Source organism: Lonchura striata, chromosome 3, assembly GCF_046129695.1.
Source record: "Lonchura striata isolate bLonStr1 chromosome 3, bLonStr1.mat, whole genome shotgun sequence".
Lineage (NCBI taxonomy): Eukaryota > Metazoa > Chordata > Aves > Passeriformes > Estrildidae > Lonchura > Lonchura striata.
The window spans coordinates 35,663,777-35,685,249 of record NC_134605.1 but is presented as its reverse complement, the minus strand read 5'-3'; the positions used below and the strand labels follow the sequence as shown (position 1 = coordinate 35,685,249).

At 38.6% G+C, this 21,473-nt stretch overlaps 1 protein-coding gene across 3 annotated transcripts in view; it reads right to left on the bottom strand.

Moving 5' to 3' along the window:
- Window positions 1-21,473, bottom strand: part of LTBP1 (latent transforming growth factor beta binding protein 1) — a 188,567-nt gene that overhangs the window by 91,731 nt on the left and 75,363 nt on the right. For all 3 annotated transcript variants that reach the window (XM_031504314.2, XM_077782059.1, XM_077782060.1), the window contains 2 exons: window positions 13,079-13,303; window positions 9,607-9,884 (listed from right to left, as the gene is read on the bottom strand). In XM_031504314.2, coding sequence (XP_031360174.2) covers window positions 9,607-9,884; window positions 13,079-13,303 — 503 coding nt within the window. The remainder of the gene's footprint in view (window positions 1-9,606; window positions 9,885-13,078; window positions 13,304-21,473) is intronic.

Genomic DNA, 21,473 nt, shown 5'->3' with positions numbered 1-21,473 from the left:
TAGAGCTGTCAAAAAAAAGAAAATACCTGAAATTTATCTCCCCAGGAAAGGTTTTCTTAAATCTGAAGTTCTACAGGGATGCTCATACAGTTGAATGAATAATTTCAACAGGCATAGTACTACTGTCATCACCTCCACACTACGTTATGATTGTATTGCATACAGCAGTATCAGTAGGTTACATTAGGCTTTAAAGGCTATCAATATATTTTGCTGTTCTGATTTCAAAAACTTCAGTGTCTTTGTTTAATATTTCCCATAAGGAAAAACTCATAAATTATCTAAGCTCAGTTTTTAAAACTTGTATGCATATTCTCAAAGTCAATTCCCAGTCAGTGTATGCCCATGTCTGAATGAAGTAAACACTTAATGATTTGCAGTCAGAGTCAAGACCATGATACAATGTTGATAATTTCTGACCTTTTCCAGCTGCCTCCTATCACTTGGCTCTATTTTGTATTCTATTAAGTCTGACAGCAGACAGAAATGTGTTGCTCAAACCAAAGCAAATATTTCCTGTAAAAGACAGTGCTGAAACAAAGTATTAAATAAACTGTCTCCTAGAAATTTATCCCACTTGAGATGCTGGTTAACTAATATCTGTTGATCAGAAATACTAAGCAGCATTTGAATCACATTTGAATGTATATGTGAGAGTTTTGATTGCACTGAAATATGGACAATCCTTATAAATTTTCAGAAGTCTTTCCTAGTATTCATCATTAATGTTATTTATTAAGCCATTTAAATAATTAAAACAAATTAATTAAAACCATTAATCTATCAAAATACCCTTCTTTTGTCTCCTATAGATGCTATATTGTGATTTTCTTTAAGACGATTTTTCAAAGTATCACTATAATCCACCAAATTTCACTTCATGATACCAAAACAACTCTAACTTAGGTGTCCTTTTGAACAAAGCATGTAACCTTTTAACAAGCATGGACCTTTTCTGCAACACCTTTCAAAGCACTTTGCAAGGGAAGCACAAAGCATCATGCAGCAAACCACTGGAAAGTGAGGAACATATACCCCAACACAGCAATCTGGAACAGACTTGAATTTGAAGTACCACAACAAGAAGGAGAGATCAGAAGACAGTATTTCTGAAATTCTTGCAGTGATCATTTCAGAGAGCAGTCCAGCTCTTCTCAGCAGTTACACAAGGAGGAATGAACAAGCATAGGCAGACATGACTTCATAGCCAGCTTTTCTTCTGTACATTTTGCCATGTGGTCCCTTCATCAAGGTAAGCAACTTCAGTACCTGTTTCTCTATGGAATAACAACGGCTTTTTATTTTGTGTTTAAACTACAGATGCTGAGATCACTAGAAGTCTCCTTCCATAAACCTAATACCCAAAAATATCTGCAGAAGAGAACAGTTTTACATGTGACTCTAGACAAAAAGAGCCTGATTTAGATTGTTTTCAGTACCAGCTTCTCCAATTTCTTGTTGTTTTGCAAATTTTTTTACATTGAAGCAAAGAAGAGACCTAAACACTTCGACCAAAAAAACCCCATTTTCTAGTGATAATACCGCAATGCAGTAACCATAGGAAAACAGAAAACACGTGTTTTAAACACATGTGTAGTAAACACAAGTGTTTACTAATATACTTAGTAAACACTTCAAAGTGATCTTAAGGGGTGAAAAAAGTAGTGCTCAATTATCTTTATATGGATTTTCATGGCAAATGCATCCTTTTCTTGATTTAAATGCAAAGAAATTATACGCAAAATCAACAGAACTCAAAAACACCAACACAATCTACTAGGTGTACCACTGATGCTGTAGAAGTATTTTGGGAAATAAGATATCCTGTGTCATAATAAAGGCATTTTTATTAGAATTAAAAATAAAATCATCTGAAGAAGAGGCATTAAAAAAACCCCAATATCTTATTTGTTTGCTTCTTAAATAGGACTTAGAGAATCAGTGGTCTAAGATGACCAACTCCTTGGATTTCAGAAATAAAGGACTACATTGCTGTAAAATATTTTGCAAGACACTACACCCAGTCTCCAGCTTTTGAAGGCATCATTATAGAGTGCTCTCTAAAAATTTACTGCTCTCCATCTTAATTGGGATTTTTGTCCTACTGCTTCCATTATGTCTGTTTCCCAACTTCAAGTCTCTATTTCCTCTACATAATTTTTCTATATAACAATGGGCAAGTTTAGGTAAAGGTTTGTTTCCTATATCTTTATGCCAACAGGAAGTTTATGGGCTGCAGCTTAACATGGTTTATGACATACCCTGCAAAAATATCTGTGTTACTAGGAAAGAGTTTGATAAGCCACAGCTTTTGTGTGGGATGTATCATTGTGGGCTACCATGTAACATGATACAAGCTATCCTGGAGAAATCACTATCAACATGTCCCAGAGGAGAAATAAATGCTGTGTGTTCCACTCAGAGAAAAGACAGCAAACAGGAAAAATGAATTGACTTGAGAACAAAATGGAACCATCCAAAACACTATTTGCTTCCTATAACACCTTTTAAAAATTCAAATAGTAATGATACTTTTATAGTTTTCTTTCCACTTTACTTCACAGTGCTGAGGATGCTTCAGAAAAGTGCGGTGGTGTGTTTTTCTTTCATTTAATATTTGTTTAATATCTGTTTCCCCCCCAACCCCCCAATCTCCTCCTCTCCCCAGTGTCAGTCTTCCCTAGCCCACTCCTCAGCCTCTGCCCTAAACTCCTCCCCTGCTATTCCCTTAGTGGTTACTGTTCCTACACCCGTCCTCCTGAGTTCTGTATAAAACCTCTGCTCCCGCCCCCGAGGGGGTCTTGGGGCTCATGGAATAAAACCATCCCGTTCACCCCCAAGTCCCGTGTCGCCTTCGTCTGTTCCCGCGCGCCACGAACTGAACTGCAGAGCTTGCAGGGGGAAGCGGCCGCCCGTTCTCTTCCCTCACCGCCCAGCCCGGCACGGCTCGGAGTGCTGCGGCGAGAGGAGCGTGTACCGCGCTACAACATATGGTAGCAGAGGATGGTTCCCTCCTTCGTCTTGTAAAAAAAACGGGCAAATTCGTGGGGGCGCCTGCCTCACAGAAGAAGAAGGAGGGAAGAGGAACATCTACGGCCGTAAAAGCTTTGCCTGATGCTAAGAGGAGCTGAGCGCCGAGCGAAAAACTGACGCTCCGGGACCCTCTTTGTTCTCGCCATCTACCCGCCCGGAAGCAGCCGCGCTGCACGGGCAGCCGGGCTGCAGAGCTTTTTGGCGGGCAGACTTACCCGAGGACAGAGAGAGCGGTTTTGGCAGCGGCTCGGGGGAGCCTGAAGAAAGGCTGACCGAGAAGAGGTTCGTTCCTCGGTCAGCATCTGCAGCGAGACCACCGGAGGCTGATAGTGGCCGAAACCAAGGCTTCGGGGACGAGTCTTGGTTTAACGGGAACACCCAGGCCTCCGGAAGGGCCAAAACCGGGAAGGAACATCCCCAGTTTTCAGCGCGACTTTTCCATCGAGTCGAGGAGAAGATCCAAGCCATCTCCGTCCGAGCCTGCAAGGTAAGGTGGGCTATACGGGTGCGGGGTCGCCCCGACGGACGGCTGGGTTTGCCGCTTTTTTTTTTCCCGCGTTTTAACCCCCGTCTGCGCCCAGACTGGGGCTGTAGCCTTGCATGTCCCTGGCAAGCGGGTGGGTTTTCTTTTTCTGGGGGAAGCTAGCACTGAGTGCTATCCTTCGCCTAGTCTTCTGTGGGGACCTAGATTGGATCGCTTTTTCTTCTCCTCGAAAAAGTTGTCTTCTCTATCCTCCCCTCCCCATTCTGGGCTGGACGGAGGGGGTAGAAAAGACACCAGTAGGGAACAGCTAAGAGGGCGACACGTTAGCTATAGGAGCGTTGTTAAAAGGGGCCCTTTACACCCACGCATTGCGCCGACATCCAGCTGCGTCGGGCGGCCCCCCCCCCCGCTCCTATAGATTTCCCCTTTTTGCTTCTGTGAAGCTCCCTATGCCCCCATCCCCTCGGACTTTCCTACAACCCTTTCCTATCCTCCCTTGGGGATTGCTGTGGCCAAGCCGCCCCAAGTGCCCTGCCGGACACTGCTCAGGCCAAGTGCAGTGTATCTGGCACCCCCTCCCAAGACGGCGCTGGCCACGCCGCTCGGAACCCGCTTTCCCGCCTTGACCCTTCTTTTCCGCCCCTGGTTTCCCGCCAGTCCCATTTCTCTCCCAATAGCCCTGCACCGTCCCTGCACGAGGCTAGTCCCTGTTGGGGGAGGCGGGGTTGGATATTCCCCAATCCTTCTTCGGGCTCGTCCTCCGAGGGGAAGGTCGGGAGGGATCTTCTCCCGAGGAAATGGAGCCGAAACCCGGGACTGAGGATCCGTCATTTTGTCTTCCCCCTGGAATGGCGGCGCCCCGGTCCACCCCTTACCAATACCCCCTGTTAATCATGGCAATCACTAATTAAGTGATTGTCTGATTCCCCTATCCTATTCCTTAATGTACTCTACCCAATATTCCTTTTTAATTAACTACAAATTCCTCTTTTTGCTTTTGATTATTTTTAAATAATCTATTTGTTGAGTTATATTTTATAGAAAAAAAGATCATCTCAGTTAATTAATACTCAAGATATTAGGCCCACCTCTCAAACGGACATTCAAATTGAACAAACCACATCGCTATCCGCTGACTCTACTTTAAGACAAGCGCCGTTATCCGCTGACTCTGCTTTAAGAATTTAAGAAGCTGAACATCGCAAGCGCCGCGACGAAGCAAATTCTAAATCAGATAAAGTCACAAATCCTACTGTGCTTTGTACCCTTAATTTGGACTTTCATTTAGGACAATTTTATATATTCCAGATGAAGTTTTTATATGTTTCATATGTTGTAATCACAATTAGTTTATAATTTTTTAATGTCTTTCAACTTATGTTTTTTTAATAATATGTAATGTTACAATTTGATTTTATATTAAGTTGTTTTGTTGTAATTATAATTAATTCAGTCTTTTCTGATATTTTTTGACTTAAAGGCTGTGTTTAACCATTATTGCTACAGGAATCACTCAGCTACTATATCGCTTCAGGCTTGCTGCATTGCTGTGAAATTTAAAAATTTATTAGTTATATTTAGTTGATTTTTTATTATATTTAATTCCAATAATTCCATTTAATTATTTTATTTAAATTAAATAATTGTGATTTTAATCATTCTAATTCAATTTTTTAATTTAATTTCTGTTAACTATTTCATTTTATTTCAATCGCCTGACTTTATCTGATTTCAATTCTATTTCAATTATTTCAATTATTTACATTATTTTAGATTGTTACTCAGAGCAGCAAAACAGCAAGTTTTTTGCAGTCTTGTGTCTAATTTAGGATATTACTACTCTTCCTGCCCTATAAATGCAATAATGTATCTTTCATGTCCTTTAAGTAATTTACAATGTTATCATATGATTTTATATTATTTGCATGTTATATTAATCTGCTTAAACCACAAAATTCTCCTTCTTTTTGTAAAAGGAAAGGAGGAGATACGGTGGTGTGTTTTTCTTTCATTTAATATTTGTTTAATATCTGTTTCCCCCCCAACCCCCCAATCTCCTCCTCTTCCCAGTGTCAGTCTTCCCTAGCCCACTCCTCAGCCTCTGCCCTAAACTCCTCCCCTGCTATTCCCTCATTGGTTGCTGTTCCTACACCCGTCCTCCTGAGTTCTTGTATAAAACCTTTGCCCCCCCCGCCCGCCGGGGTCTTGGGGCTCATGGAATAAAACCATCCCGTTCACCCCCAAGTCCCGTTTTGCCTTCGTCTGTCCCTGCGCGCCACGAACTGAACTGCAGAGCTTGCAGGGGAAAGCGGCCGCCCGTTCTCTTCCCTCACCGCCCAGCACGGCACGGCTCGGAGTGCCGCGGCGAGAGGAGCGTGTACCGCGCTACAACAGAAAAGAATCACAATTGAACAACACATACACACATTTGTACATGTATTTACAAAAAATTATGTCTTTATTTATCTATTCTTATTAAACTAGGAAATTTCATTCCTCTTGTCCCTCTACTCTCCCTGTCTGTTACAGTGAGCTCATGGGCACTCTGTGCCCCCTTCCCCGGGACCCTGTGACTCTGATCAAGATAAACCTGGACCCCTCCTTCCTGCCCCAGCGGGGTTGGCAGAGAGCCAGAGAAGCCCAGCCTGTCCAAAGTCTATATAGAACCCTGACATTTCCTGTTCATTCTCTTTTGCCCCACTCTCCACATGGACATCAAAGAATAAAGAGAGCTGAAGCAATGTATTTCGGGGTAAGAGTCTCTTTCGGAAATCTTTGCCATCTCCTGATATTCCTCCCCTCACAGCCTAGAACCTCTGAGCTAGCCTAATATTTAGGGGGCTGTGCAAGGGGGGGAACGTTACCTGTCCTTCTGAGCTGGTAGACCGGTATCTTTTCATTCACCTTTAACTAGCTTGTTCTTATGGCTACTGTCTTTTATGGTACTACAGACAGCTAACGAAAGAGAAGGACTGAAAGAATTCCTATATCATTAATGAAAAGTGATTGCAGGCCAGGCAGTATGACCAGATTCTTTAACTGTCTGTGCCACAATGTCCTCTGAAATTCAGTTCAAGGTGGCTCCAGTTGCCAACTGTAATAATAGGCATTCCCTTGGAAATTCACTGCAGAAAATGTACTCTGACTTGGACATTGAGTATCCTACTGGTTTTGAATGGGGCAAGGGAGAATGTGCTGGGAGATTAAAAATATTCCACACAAGATTATGGAAAAAGACCTCAGAGCACTAAAATCAAAGGACCTGTAACTGAAGGGCAGCTGAAATTCAAGGAATAAGAAGGAGAGAACAAGGGATGGGGAGAAACACAGAATGGTAGAAATTACACATGCACACAAAACCCAAAAGAGATCCTGATACAGTTTTAATCCTGTGCTTTTAGTGTGGACCAAGAGTAAGTTCAGCCAAGCCCTAATCAACTTAGTTGACTTGTCTACAAGAGGCCACACAAAAATCCTTCAACCAATCTGCTCTACAGACAGTAAAGCCATCTCAAGATCCCAGGATTTTAATAAAACATTTCTGAAGCCAAATACACAATCCACCCTACCAAAAAAAAAAAAAAGTATAAACACTGATGATTGTTGAACTAAGTATGGGTATCAAAATTATCCAGCATCAACTCCAGAAAGGACTTGCATCACATTGCTACTATTAGGGAAAGCTCATTTTAGCATTGCATCTCAACAAAAAGAGAGAACCCACAGACATAGTAAAGCAAATATGAAAGAAACTGAAAAGTTAATTCTTTAAGAGTAGGTCTACTAAGGACTTAAAATAAAAAAGTTGTCTTTCCCAGTTCAAGGCATATTTAACATAAATAATTAGTACTGACTGGCTGCAGGAAAAACAACATTTCAGATTCAAATTTGAAAGGTAAATGAGCCACTTAGATCTATATCTATGGCAAGGTCTTAAATGAATATTCTACAAAATGCCATTCTATAATTCCAATTCTAAATTAAACAATCACAGTAACAGAATGCCTCTGAAATCCTTACTATGCTCTTCCTCAAGATTGACACTGATCAATGAAATCTGTAAAAATTGAGAACATGCATTGCTCTAAACTAGGAGGCACTACCCTTTCTTGAGTATTTCCAGGGAAATACTGAAAAAAAAGTTATAAAAATTGGTGACTAAACATTTAGTAGGATTCCAAGTCAGACATGAGGGTAATACAAGCTTATTTTCCCTTTTCTCGCCCTTTAAAAGGAGATGGGAGAAAAGCGGCACCCACTGCAAAGTGTAAGACCAAGGAAGTAACATGTATTCCTTTATATATGAGTACAAAGACAAATATCAAAAAATAATAAACAACTATTAATTATCACACTTATTTCCAGGTTTTTAGGCTTGCACATTATGATGCCATGCTTCTTAGATTGCTCATTTCAGGAAACAGAGAGAAATGGTTGTTTGACACAGGCTCTCTTTCATTTTTTCATGTAAAATCCATGAACTTTCATTTGACCATGTGCTTTAACACTTGTTGAAAAAAAAATGAACATTTTAATATGCTTGAAACAGACAAGCAAAAATAACTCACCAGTGTAAATTAAAACTGTAGATATCAAACCAATCATTTGAAAATTAGTAAAGTCTAGCCTTTAACTTTCCATATGCAAGCTTAACTCTGGTCTTCTAAAAAAATCCTTGGTGTGTGATAACATTTAAATTAACTTCTTTCATTACATTTTGCAGAATGGATTACCTTCAAGCATCCTCATGTCAACTCGTTAGAGATGGCAGGAGACTGAGACTAAGGAGCTTTGATTTCAAGTTCAACGTTCTGCCCATAGTAGGTGGAGCTCAGTACCTTAGGACCTGACAACTATGTCGCTTTCAGCCTGCTTCTGACTGCATCCTATTTCTGCTCCTGTCTGTTCCCCATTACTGATCTTTTCCAAACTCCTTGCCCATCTGTGAGTAAGGCATTGAGGTCTCTTCCCTCTTTTATTTGTGGGGTGAAGGCAGGGGTTGCACACAACTTAGAAGCCTTTAAAAAAATTCACTGACAGCTGGAAAAAACAGCCAGAAGAAACACTTGTAAAGGGCATTTTGCTCCAGTCCTACATCTCAGAAGCAATGGGTGATGTCCCTTTGAGGGGAAGGCATGCTCTGTGCTGGTGAATTCTTTGGATAATTTTGCTGCTAACATCTAACAAGCATTTGTGAAATATACTGGAAATACACATAATATTTAATATTTGAAAACTGGCAAACTTTAGGTGCTTATTAATGGAAGGACCAAAAGCAAAGCAACCCTTGTAATATACTTAAAATTCACATCTTCAATGATAGAGTCATAAAGTATTTTTAGCCTGAATAACAACATACTTATTCTCTAACATTACCTCCCAAAATTAGTGATTTTTCCTGAAACCTCACACATTATTTCAGTCTGAAGCATGCATTCACCTTAAAGACATTTGATCTGAAAAGCCAAATTTCAGAAAGGTAATCAGCAATAAATTACGGGATTTTACTGACTTCTTAATCATCTTTTCACATATCCTTATATTCTCTCTCTATATATATATATTCTAATATATATACAAATATAAAAATGTGTGTCACTACTAGAATGCTTTTAGGACTGAAAGAAGATACACAATTTTAAAAAGTCATATGAAAAATAGTATGTGAACATACTATTTTTAAGTGAACTAAGGTTTTAATGTTCTAGTGAACAATCAGTTGGCTTTCATGATTTTTCTACCCCATTCAATAGTCACATTTCAACAGATTCAAGACATTAGTCTAAAATAATGTAAAACATATAAAGTTGTTGAATAGGAATTTTCACGAGAAAAAGCTATGGAAAAATAATTGAAACCAAAATGTCAGGGACTCAAGTCCACAGAAAATAAAGACATTATCTTAAAGGAGAAAGAGATTCAGAAAAATGTTACAAATGTTACATTCTCAAAATAATTTTCTTGCAGAAAAGAATTTCAAATGTGTCCTTTCCCTCCAATTGATGGATTTTTTTATTTTTTTTTGCTATTCCTTTATAAGAGAGTTTTAAAGCTACCTAATTCAACAAGTCTAAGCAAACATTTCTTACCTGTGTCCCAACAGTCTCCTGAAAGCAGCGCCCAAGCTGAGTTTTAACTGAAACAGGAAACATATGAGGAATGGGTTGTTGATTTGTGTAAGTTGTATGTCCTTTCTGGGCCTTCTGATACGGAAGACCTTGGTAAGAGACCTGTGGATGTACTGGCTGAGGTACTTTCGCTTTTTGTCCTGTTGATGTGCTGTCAATCCTTGACACTTGATGGATCTGAACTGAGGCTTCAGGGGGATGTTTCACATGGATATTCACTATGTTAGGAGGGAACTTCACTAAAATAATTGAAGGAAAAACACATAAGAGAAATTGGTAACAAAATATGTGAAAAAGACATCTTAGGCACCTCTAAGACATTCTTTTTTGTATATCAGAATTTTTACAGAGTGCCTTGAAGTAACTGAAATATAAATGAAGCCCAAATTTTGGCGTTAGAAGGAAGGCTAAAGAACACATTGAGTCTCATTAACAAAGCAAGAAAATGAAAAATCTTCATGAAGGAAAGAACAATATTATAGGATTGTAAAGACAGCTGGACTGCTGCAAAGACTTCTAGATAAATATGGATGTCCAAATTGGCTGGTATGACATTAATATTTGTGGTCATACTATGTAATAGGAACCCCATTCAAAGTTCCAGAATTCATACTCTACTAGGTTATTTTTGAAAATATACTAAGTTTATTTTCATTTTCAGACCCATCATCTTTCTCTGGAACACAGAAGTTGTTTCAGATTTCATCTCTTCATCTTTATATACCTGCCAAGTCCCAGGTTTGCCCCTGCAAGAGCTGCCAGCATCTCAACCATCTAAAATCACCACTCCCTTTGTTGAACTTTGAATTCAGGGTTTGGCAGATAAAGGGGGAGGAAATGATTTTCAGACACTTCCGTTTTTAAATATGGTTGTAGTTTTAAGTCTTGGTATGTAGACTGAGACCCTCCAGTCAATGCAAGTTCACAGAACTGCTTGTGACCCTTAAGCCTCTTTTCACTGGAACACAAAATGCCCTTTAAAGTAAATCAAACTATTATTGGGATGGGCAGGGAAAAAAGGTGTGTAACAGGCTGTGGAGTTTTCAAGCTGCATAACTAAGTTAGCATTTCCTGTGTCTGGCTGGGCCTCTCTCGTCAGCGAGTACTGCACAGGCTACTTGAGGCCACACAATCCATCAGAGGCAGCACCCCTTCCAAACAGCAAGAAACAAAAAATACCATTTGACACACCTATCTCTATAATGCACACTGCATTGTTCAGTCTTTTGGATTTTCTCCTTGTCTCCTGAAGTTTGAACTGTTCCTTTGAACTTCATTAGGTATTTTCAGCTCCACTCTTCAGGAGGCATATTTCATTTATTGGAGATGCTTTAAAATTATAATATTTTGGAGAAAGTGCTTTTGGTTTTTGACATTGTTTTCATTTCTCTAGGTACATTATCAGTATTAATTGGTCTCACATAGGACTTCCTTAAAAGAAACAGACTTATTTTTACACTGTCTGCATTGTTTCAATTTATGAAAATTGTCAACATACTTAGACAGAAACATCAGGAAGAAGATGGCAGAAAGTCAGCAAAATATGGCTGCAGGGTAAAGATCTTGCCTGTAGCTGAAAACAACCCACAAGCAAAATGTATGCTACATGAGGTCTGCTAGAGGCAAACCCACAGGGGAAAACTTCAGTGTTACAAACAGAAGCAGTGAGATCCTTTTCAGGCTATTAGACTGGGTTTGGAGGGCATGACAAGACAGCCTAGCCTGTCTGTAAAAAGAACAAAACTCACCCCAACATTTTTATGTATGAAGAGGGATCCCTTCAACTAGTTTCTCTAGCTGCTAAATCTAAAAAATATAGTGATTCAAAAGAAATAGTGATTAAAAATATAGTTTTTCAAAAGAAATCACTGAATTTCTCTGCTTTAGTGTCTCAGTCCATCCAGAAATGTTCAGATGCTGAAAACATCAAATTTAGGCTAGGTTCTCCCCTACAGTATTATTATCACAATCCTCTCCAGGTCTTGGATCACTGCCTAGATGTGCTCATTTTTATTTCTGCCAGCCATTTCAGGATGAATTGTTTTATTCTTTCCTTTAAAGAAATAACATATTTGTCTCTCAACAATCCAACATCCTCATTTGGACACACAAAGAGAAGAAAAGGCATTGTTACTGCTAATGATTCCTATGAGGATTTGAAGGTCAGGAAAAAATATTCAAGAGATCAGACCCTTTAGCAATGAGAAACCTATAGTGCATTTTAGGAGAGAATCTGAAAAATAACTGTCTTAAAAATTTGGGGATTGTCAGCCACTGTATTGTCTAAAATTAATTCATCTGGAATTACATAGGCAGAGAAATAAACTGATGCTCTGCTAAATGTTTAGGTAATTACATTCTCTTCTTCAGATGGAGGAGATACTCAAAAGTACTTATAAAACATTGCATTTCTAGGATACTGTCAACAGTTCCTTCACAGCTATGTCCCTTTCTGAATACAGAGTTACTACCTTAGATTATATTTATCACAAAAATTTTTAGCAAAGTTATTCAGAAAGTTATATGCCAGTAACTAAGCCTCCTCAGATCTTTCCCTATATATTTTCTTTTTACTCAGAGATACCAACCTTGGAGAGGTAATTTTAAAATTACCCTTGACAAAAAAAATAAATCTGGCAAAAATCAATCAAACAAGCAAACAAAATTCACATTAGGTCATATGTTGAGAATCTGAGTTGCAGGGGTCACTTTATATGGACAAGATTTCACCCAGATAAAATGATACCTAGACTCATAGGACACATAAGAAATATATTCAACACTTCTCTTCAAAGTCATCAGAAGTATTCACCTCACAACAAAAGTATGAGAGGAAACAGTAATCTAAAGCTGAATGAACTTTCTTTGACTGGGAAAATTAGATTAACATAACTGGTTTCCTTTTTAACTAAAAAGTTTTTAACTAAAAAGTACACGACAAAATTAACTTGTAAGACTCTACCAAGTAGTATAAGATAAACACAGCTCATATTTTTAGTTTTACATTAGATTTAACATTTTTTATGTTGAAAAGCATGGTCTCTTCCCTCAATTAGTAACCATGGAATAACTTGTAACTTGCTGTCTTAGCTACACTGCAATTTATGGACTCTGTACAACCACAATCACTGTCTATTTGAACAGGTCTACACTTCTGGAAGAAATCCCCTGCATTATCCCTTGACTCTACAATTTTCATTAAATTCTACCATAAAGCAAAATAAATTTACCTAGCAACTCTTTTCAATAACACTGTTATTTCTTATTATTTCAGTCATTGAGGAAAATATGTTCACATTCTGGTGAGCTCATGATTCAAGTTGCGGTGTCAATACTTGATGTATGTAAATGCAGCATTATTGTTACTGGTTGAACACTCAAAATAATTAATTTAAACCAACAAGTTAAAAATCTTTATTAAGAAAGAAGTTACCTTTTACACCTTGTTGTCCAGACATTGTCAGTGGTAAAGTATGAGTAGAGTGGATAACTTGTGATCCTACAGCCTTGTTCACCTGTTGTGGGTGATGGTAGAGTTTTGGAGAACTGGCAGTCTGCACGGGAATCTGACAAAGTTTACCAGTGTAATTAGGAGGGCACTGGCATTTATCTCTAGAACTACACTGGCCTCCATTCATGCACGGAAGGTGGCAAATAACTGAAATGAAACCAGAAATAAAAATTTTGTTAATGACTTTAGATTTAGCATTATCTGACCTGGTATCACACACAAGTTGAAGAGGAAAGGAATAGAGCTGGCAAGCTTCATTCCTCATTCAGACATCTGAGGAACCACTTCCCTTCCCCTCCTCATGATCTCTGACCTCTGCCTCGTTTGCATCTTCTCTCCATGACAAACAGAAAGCAACTCTTCCCTTAGATATCCCAGCTATTTTATTTCATCATGCTATTAAGCAAGACACTAAACTAATATAGTGTCTGGCCACCTATCTTATTCACACTTTGGTACAGATACTCTTATTTGCCTCCTGTTTCTGAAAATCCTGAACTACTTACCCTTTCCTGGAAGTCTGTGAAAAAACTCATCTGAGAATAGAAAGTAGTGGGGGCAAATTTTCCATTTTGACTTCAAGTCTTGGCTGCTCTCTAGAAATTGTGACTATTCTAGAAAACTATTTCTAGAATACTATTTCTTGTAGAGTATCTGGATTTTTTCTTAACATTTATTTCTCAGATAAAAGAAGATTATTTGTATCCACACATAAAGATCATAAAATATCAAGAGATTCTACTGAAATTATTGCATAGACACACTCCAAAGCATTAAAACCTTGTAACTCCAATATAAAGACAGGGCTAATTATTTCTGTGCTAGCTAGCACTTGCACATTTACAGTAATATAAATTATCAGATGAAACATGAAAAACATCAACATCAAATGAAAAATATTTCTCAACTCATCAGAGATACACACAGTAATAGGCATGGTTCAGCACTTTCTAAAAAATATAATGTGGGACATTGTAATCAATCACAATGTAAATGAGCTGTCAGAATTTCCAAGAACTTAATGATGTGAAAACAACAGGAAAAATACCATAAGTTTTTGTTCAAGACAAACAGAGGTCATTTTTGTCAGGAATCAAATAGTATTTGAGAAATAGAGCTCAGTATCCATTTAAGATTTAAGATAAGTTTCTGACTTTAAAAAATAAAAATTTTTGCAATAATCATGGTATTTTGCTAGACTGGTATATTGCTTGGTCTGTAAGGAATTACAATAAAAATTACAAACTGTAGATAATTCAAGGTAATTAAGAACCTAGTGCTCATTATTCCAATTGCTGTGACCTCTGGACAACCACAGGGTATTACTGTTATGAAAACCATAGAAGGCCAGTGTTGGAAAAGGAACTTGCATGCTGTGTGCTGCAAGAAGACAAAGCAAAACACTCAGCAGCCCAAAGAGCTCCAACCCAGCTGTGTAATTCCCTTGGCCCAGGAAACACATTCAAGAAACAGCGCACTCAGCCCAGCTTGTTGCAGGGCACCCTCACATTGCCTGGACAGGGTTTGGAACGCCAACGCCTGATTGTCGGATGGGTCCAGACACAATGCAAACTGCCACAATTGTTTCTTCACTGTGTTCTGCAAAAGTATATTTGACATTTTTCTTGTCTTACCTTATATTTACATTTAATATAAACTGACTGAAAGTACTTCAAGCTGTAGCATTGTGCTAATGGTACTAAGTCAACCTTGGAAGACTACCCATGACAACAAAAGCCTTATTTTTGGGTCCAAACCCTTGTTGGGAATTCATTTGAGTATATAAAAGGCATCCCTACAGAACTGCTGTTACTTCAGAGCAAAATGAAGGAGGGTTGACAACAGCAGGGCTAAAGCATAAGAGACACCTCTCTCTCTGTGGTACCATCTCTTCCTGAGCAGCCATAAACAAGTGGCTGCATTGTAAAAGGGATAACATACAAAGAATTGGAGTGCTTTTAAAGATCTGGCTGAACAAGGTTGAACACCGAGGTGGTTTTCATGCAAAGCAAAATCACACAATGAAAGAATATGAAATAGCATTAAGGGTGGAGCAGTGTGGTGTTTGAAGGAAGTACAGTGAAACAAAGGCTAACAAAAATAGTTTTGCTGTGGAATTCCTTGAGTGCAAGAGGTCTACCCCATAGATTTTCTTCCCCCTCTCTTCAGGGTCGAGGCAACAAAGTAACATGCAAAATCCACCTTTTAAACAACATAAATATATCCAGAATTTCAATCCAAATAAGTAAATAAATTTATTCTGTGCTATTTAAAAACAATCCCTATAAAGCAATTGAAGGCATCTAGAAGGCCATATTGCATGGGTATCTCAGCACCACCAGGCACTCTTCACTTGTTCCTCTCCTGAAGGAATCTGGTGGGTAATGAATGAATAGGCACATGAAAAGCTTTGTTTTTGAGCAGCAAGTTTGTGCTAATAATACTGGGAAGGAAGATGCCAACAGAAAAGAGTTGGTTCATATACCTTCTCACAACTGTTTGCTTTGGCTATCCACCCGAATAATTTGTGCAAATAAGTGTGAACAAATGACAATAAAAGGTACAGTATGAGGTAAATAATTAAGAATATTTAATGCCTCAGTATTTAAACATAACAGAAAATAAAAATTCCAAGCTTTGGACATTATCACGTGGTGTAAATCACTCAGTTAACTGATACTGATTTATATCTCTGGCCTAATGTGTGAGGAAGGAAGTTTAAGTGAGAATACATGAAATCTCTTATGAGAATATAAAGTTCTGTAATAAAAATTCGAAATTTTGAAATATACAATTGTAAGCTCAAATCAGCCATGCAAAAACAAATAGGATGTAATTTCCAGGCTAAACTGAAAACTTGACATTCTCAAACAGCAAATATATGAGAACTTAAAAAAAATAAACAACAAAACAACCTCAAAACAACAGATGAAATAAAAAATAAAGAAAAGAACCCACACAATACTGAAATAAAATTTCCAATTATTTTAAATAGGTGTAAGCAGCCCACACTCTTGTTCCATGATTTCTTCAGGTAGTTTATGGCCAGGAAAAGTGGCTGCATTCGATTATTACACAGGCACACAGCTTCACTAGAAGTGGAATATACATACAGACCATTTGAGAAAAGTGAGCTGGAGGAGCATAAGCCCTCAAAAAGGCATAGGAAGGAACCCTACTTTTCCTTGACGAGGCTCTGGGAATCTCTGCTTAACAAAGAGCCCCAGGGAAAGGACCACTTAAGACAGAAACAGGATGTAAAGCCAGGGCATGTTTGAACAGCTCAACCTCTCCTCTAAGTTTTTTGCTTTGTTTTGTCTTGTCACTGAGGCTAAAGAATCTAAACAGAATGGCAGAATACCGCCAGAGGCATTAGGGACATTTCTGACAAAAAACAGACCCATGCTTTTTGGGAGAGACCATTTGAAGATGCTGGGTTTGCACGTAAGCTCTCAACTGACATTCAGAAAAAGGGTACACTGAAGCCTGATTCTCACTGGGTCGTTACTATTTCCTCCAAAAAGAAAAAAAGCAGAAGAAATACAAGTATCCATTATGGAGTGAAACTTTCTAGCTCAGACCTTGATAAAAACGTGAAGATATGTCTGCATAGGATGAGAAGAAATTTCAGTTCACATGTGGGTATCTTACAAACTAAGCAAAGGAAGGAACTATAAGAAAGCAACAATTTCCTCACTCAGATCTCCTGTAAACTAAATCTCTCAATGGTCTCTTAAGGAACAGCCAGCGTATGATTGAACAAGCTTAATTATTTTTTTACTATAAATGAAGACACATCCTTTAGAAATGTGGAGGCAAGTTTAAGAAAACACAAACACTTTAAGTATTCTTCCCATTCTTGGGCATTTAATTGGTAATAGCAAGCTTTGATTCTTCTGGCATCCAAAATCATTAACTCTTCCCAGTCTGGCACAGCTTGCTGGGTATCAATGTTCAAAATGAGCCAAGCAGGTAAGGTGCATCAAGATCCCCCCACAGGGAATCTCTGAATAGCTCAATACATAGAAAAAGAACATTTCCAAGACGAATTCCAACAAAGCTGCCACAGCAATGGCTTGGAAACACTAGTACAGGGCATGAAATCATCAACAAAGCAGCTGGGAAACCACTGATAAATACAGTTTGTTCATGTAATTACATAATCTAATTTGTTTTCAATACTCAAACAACCCCAAACAGCTCCAAATAAACTAATTTAATCAAGTCCAAATGTTTTCATTTAATCAAGACAACGTGTAACATAACAAATTCCAAGCACCTAAAGACTCCTAATCCTTAAAAAATAGCCCTTGCTTACCCAAACAAGCCCTTAGGATGGAAGGAAACTCCCTTCCTGTAACCAGTGTTAGAGAAAGTGAAGATGGGTTTTGAAATGTTCCTCATCAGACTCTCCAAATTCCTTTTCTTTTACACCTCAGGGAACATATGAGTTTCCCTTACCACCCTTTGCTTTTTCTACTTGCATGCTATCAACAACTCATGCGTAAGCACTATTCAATCACACCAATAGGCTTGCCAAGGAAAACTTTGAACTGCTTATGTAGATTACAGTATTTCCACTGGATGCATCACAAAGACCAGATTAATTTTGTCTCTGAGTATTGCGGTTATCCAGTATTACTACATGCCCCCAGCTGTTTGGGCATCTTTCATCCACCCTGTTACTAAGTACACAGAAAGCACAGGGACTCCTACACAGACCTACTAAGTACAAATTGTCACACTGCCATATGCAACATTCTTATAATACAGTGCTCTGGAACACCACAAGCTTTAGGTAAAAGTTGAAATCCAGAGGTGCCACATATGGATCTGCACAATTGTTCTAAACTTATTTCCACTTTCTAATTGCAACAACACTTACAATAACTCAAAAAAGGCACAGAAGTGTGAACTACAGTAGTGATGCTATCTCTCTGGTTTAGACACTTCAATACCTTTTTTCTTGACTTGTGGTACCTCAACTTTTTAACTAATTGATCTGAAACTCTCTTCAGATTTCTGGTTGTAATTCAGAGGTGTTATGTAAAGAAGTTGCAAGTTAAAAATTAACTATTTCATTACTTTAGTAGCTTCAGATAATCTTGATATCACAAACTTGTGCTTGGGGATGCAAAGGGAGAAAAGAAAATCTTTAAGTGGCCTTAGAAGTACAATACATATGCATTCACCTCTGAATTTATCCTAATGTTTGTATTTTGACTTTTAATATAAACATTCCATTGCAACAAGAAAAGGCAATTTTAAAAAGTAGATCTGATAGCAAGAGCTCCAGCACCACATGTAAGAATGATTTTTTCTGCTCCAAAAGCACCAAAACACCTCTGTATTTGTCAGTGGTGTTACACCACTGAAAACAGTGAAGTGATGCTCAGCTCCTGTGACTGGCCGAGTTATATGAACATGATACTGAAAGCACTTGAGATGTTTCTTCCGGAAAGAGGTAAAATCTGCAACAATGCAGGGAGAAAATTTAAACAGGAACCTAGCTCAAACCTAATGGTATGTTTAAAAAACACGCAGCTACTAAAATGGGTTCTCAGCTATTGTAAATTAATATGATTACTGACTCCATTAAACTTACCTTATATTTTTCAACTAATATTACCAAGAGACCTTTAAAAAAAGTAATGCCCCCCCCACTTGGGAATGGAATCATAAATACTGCTATTTAACCAGGTAAGTAAACCAAATTACTGCCAAAATAAGCAAGCTTGTGGTGCTATTCCAGTCTGCATCACACATGTTTTTTGGAGCGAATGGAGGCTACACTGTCAACTATGGAACATCCTGATACTGAAATTTGGGGAGCTAATTCAGATCATAAAGGACAAGGCTGCAATATGTTATAGAGAAATATATTTTTTCGAGTGAGCATCATGATCAGCAGGAAATCCAGAATGAACATGCACTAGATAATTTCAATATACTACTCATCTGTCTTCCTAAGTTTTAAACTCACTACTTTAAAATGGCTCAGGAAGAAAAGTTGGATGTTGATAACTTGAAGACGTGTTCACAAAGTCAACCAAGAGACATCCAATATGTCTCCAGGTATTTAATTCATCTCTCATTGTGGGTCCCAATGGGATGGAAGTCTCATTGGCACTGTATCAGATCTTTCCAAACTCATGTAATGAGCCACCTATCCTCAGCCATGTCAAATGCAACGTAGGTGTTGTGTAGGTGCCTGATATGATCACCATCTGACCAACAGCTGCCAATAAAACTCTTATTGTTACAGTCTAGAAAATACGGAATGGATGAAAAACAGTCTTAGAATATTCAAATACTAGCAGAAAAATTAAATGCATGCTGTAGCATGGAAAATGGCCTAAAGCTGTGCTTACTCAATATTGAAAGGGTATAGCAAAAATTATGGTAGTTGCAAATGATTGACAGGAAGATTCTTACTAACAGGCATGATGCTTAGTCAATTCTTGCTAACTCTGCTTCTAATATTCCCAGTATCTGAGATGATTCAGAAACTATTTTGGGAGGCAAGAAGACACTGCTAAGGAGTCATCTGAGTCACTCCTACACTGATCATAAATAGGTGGGAAATTTCCTGACGTTATTAGACATCACCCTGAGTGATATACTGAGTATATCACAGCAGTTAGGTTTATACTCAGTATACTTAGAAAAACAAAAATCCCACAAGTTGCTGTTTATCAGGAATTAAAGTCTTGCAAATGGCCAGGGTCAGACCTTTGATAATGACGCTAACATATACAAAAAAGCTACTCAAGACATTTATTTGGATTTCTATTGTATTGATATTTATTTTCCTCAGAAATAAAATAACCAGGAAAAGCTGGCTTTAGAAGGGTAACAAGTTGGCACCCTTGCTTAAAACAAGTGTGCTGTAGTATAAAAACTTTATAGGTATTAATTTAAGCAGTCCTGAATAACTTCCTAGTTGCCATCGTCAAAGTAGGAATATTGACATCAAGGTGCAGTGTCTGATGAAAAGTACCCTTCCTATGTTCTCAGGGGTTTTAAGACTTACCCTTATGTAAAGTGTTCAATGTGCCTGAGTAATACTAGCATGTATTAGTTAATGTTGTTGAAACATACCCATTTTCAATAGACCAAGAATTCAAGAGAAGGACAGGTAAAAATGAACAGCAAGCATCTTTATTGCTACAGGAACCTTCCAGACTGTATTCTTCCCTTCAGTTGCCAGCTGAACAGCCCTACCCCCCTTTAAGGACAACAGGATTAATTTGACTATAATGACACTAGGTTGTCATTGCTCACACACTGTTACAATCTGAAGACATCAGTGAACTGATTCTCTGCTCTGACACCTATTGTGGCTATTTCCAAAAAAACAGACTGGACTGTAACATGGAGTAACAGCCAGTAGCATAAGGCAGAGAAAAGAGTTCCTCCTAGACATCTAACTACTTGATTACCATCAGACAAAATAGCAACATGTTCTGAGAAACACTGGCCGTGCTTCTGTTCTGCAAAGGCTCTGAAGACCACAGAAGTAGCAAAGCTGACACTGGCCAGGGACATCAGCATCCTTAAAATTTCTGGCAACTGAATAATGGATATTTAAGCTGATGTTCTGGCTTCAGCTGGGGTAGAGCTAATTTTCCCCACAGTGGCTGGTATGGGGCTTTGTTTTGGGTTTGTGCTGACCATAGTGTTGATAATGTAGAGATGTTGTTATTGCTGAGCAGAGCCATGGCCTTTTTTTTGTGCATTTCTACACTGGCAAAGAGGCTGGGGATACACAGGAAGCAGAGAAGACACAGCCAGGACTGGTGACCACAAATGACCAAAGGGATATTTTGGACCATATAATATCATACTCAGTGTAAAAAGCTGGAGGGAACAAGGAGGAAGGGAGGGACATACTGTTACATGTAGTGAGGCCCTGCTCTGTTGGGAGTGGCTGAACACCTGCCCACCCATGGGAAGCAGTGGATTAATTCCTAGTTTTACATTGCTTGCATGCATGGCTTTCTGCTTTCTCTCTTAAAGTTCTTTATCTCAACTCAAGAGTTTTCCAGCTTTTACCCTCCCAATTCTCTTCCCAGTCCCACTGATGAGGAAGTGAGTGGCTGTATGGTAATTGGTTGCTGGCCAGGGTTAAATCACAACAGCTGAGATTCATTCCCATTTAACCTTTTGTGTGTTCTTGAGCTACACAAGTTAGGAGTGCTGTTATCTGAGGTTTTCTGGTCTGACAGTGAAGACAGGCTGGCCCAGCAGACCCATAAGGACATCAACAAGCCAACTTGACATACAGGTGCATCTCATCACCCACTCACAACTAGGC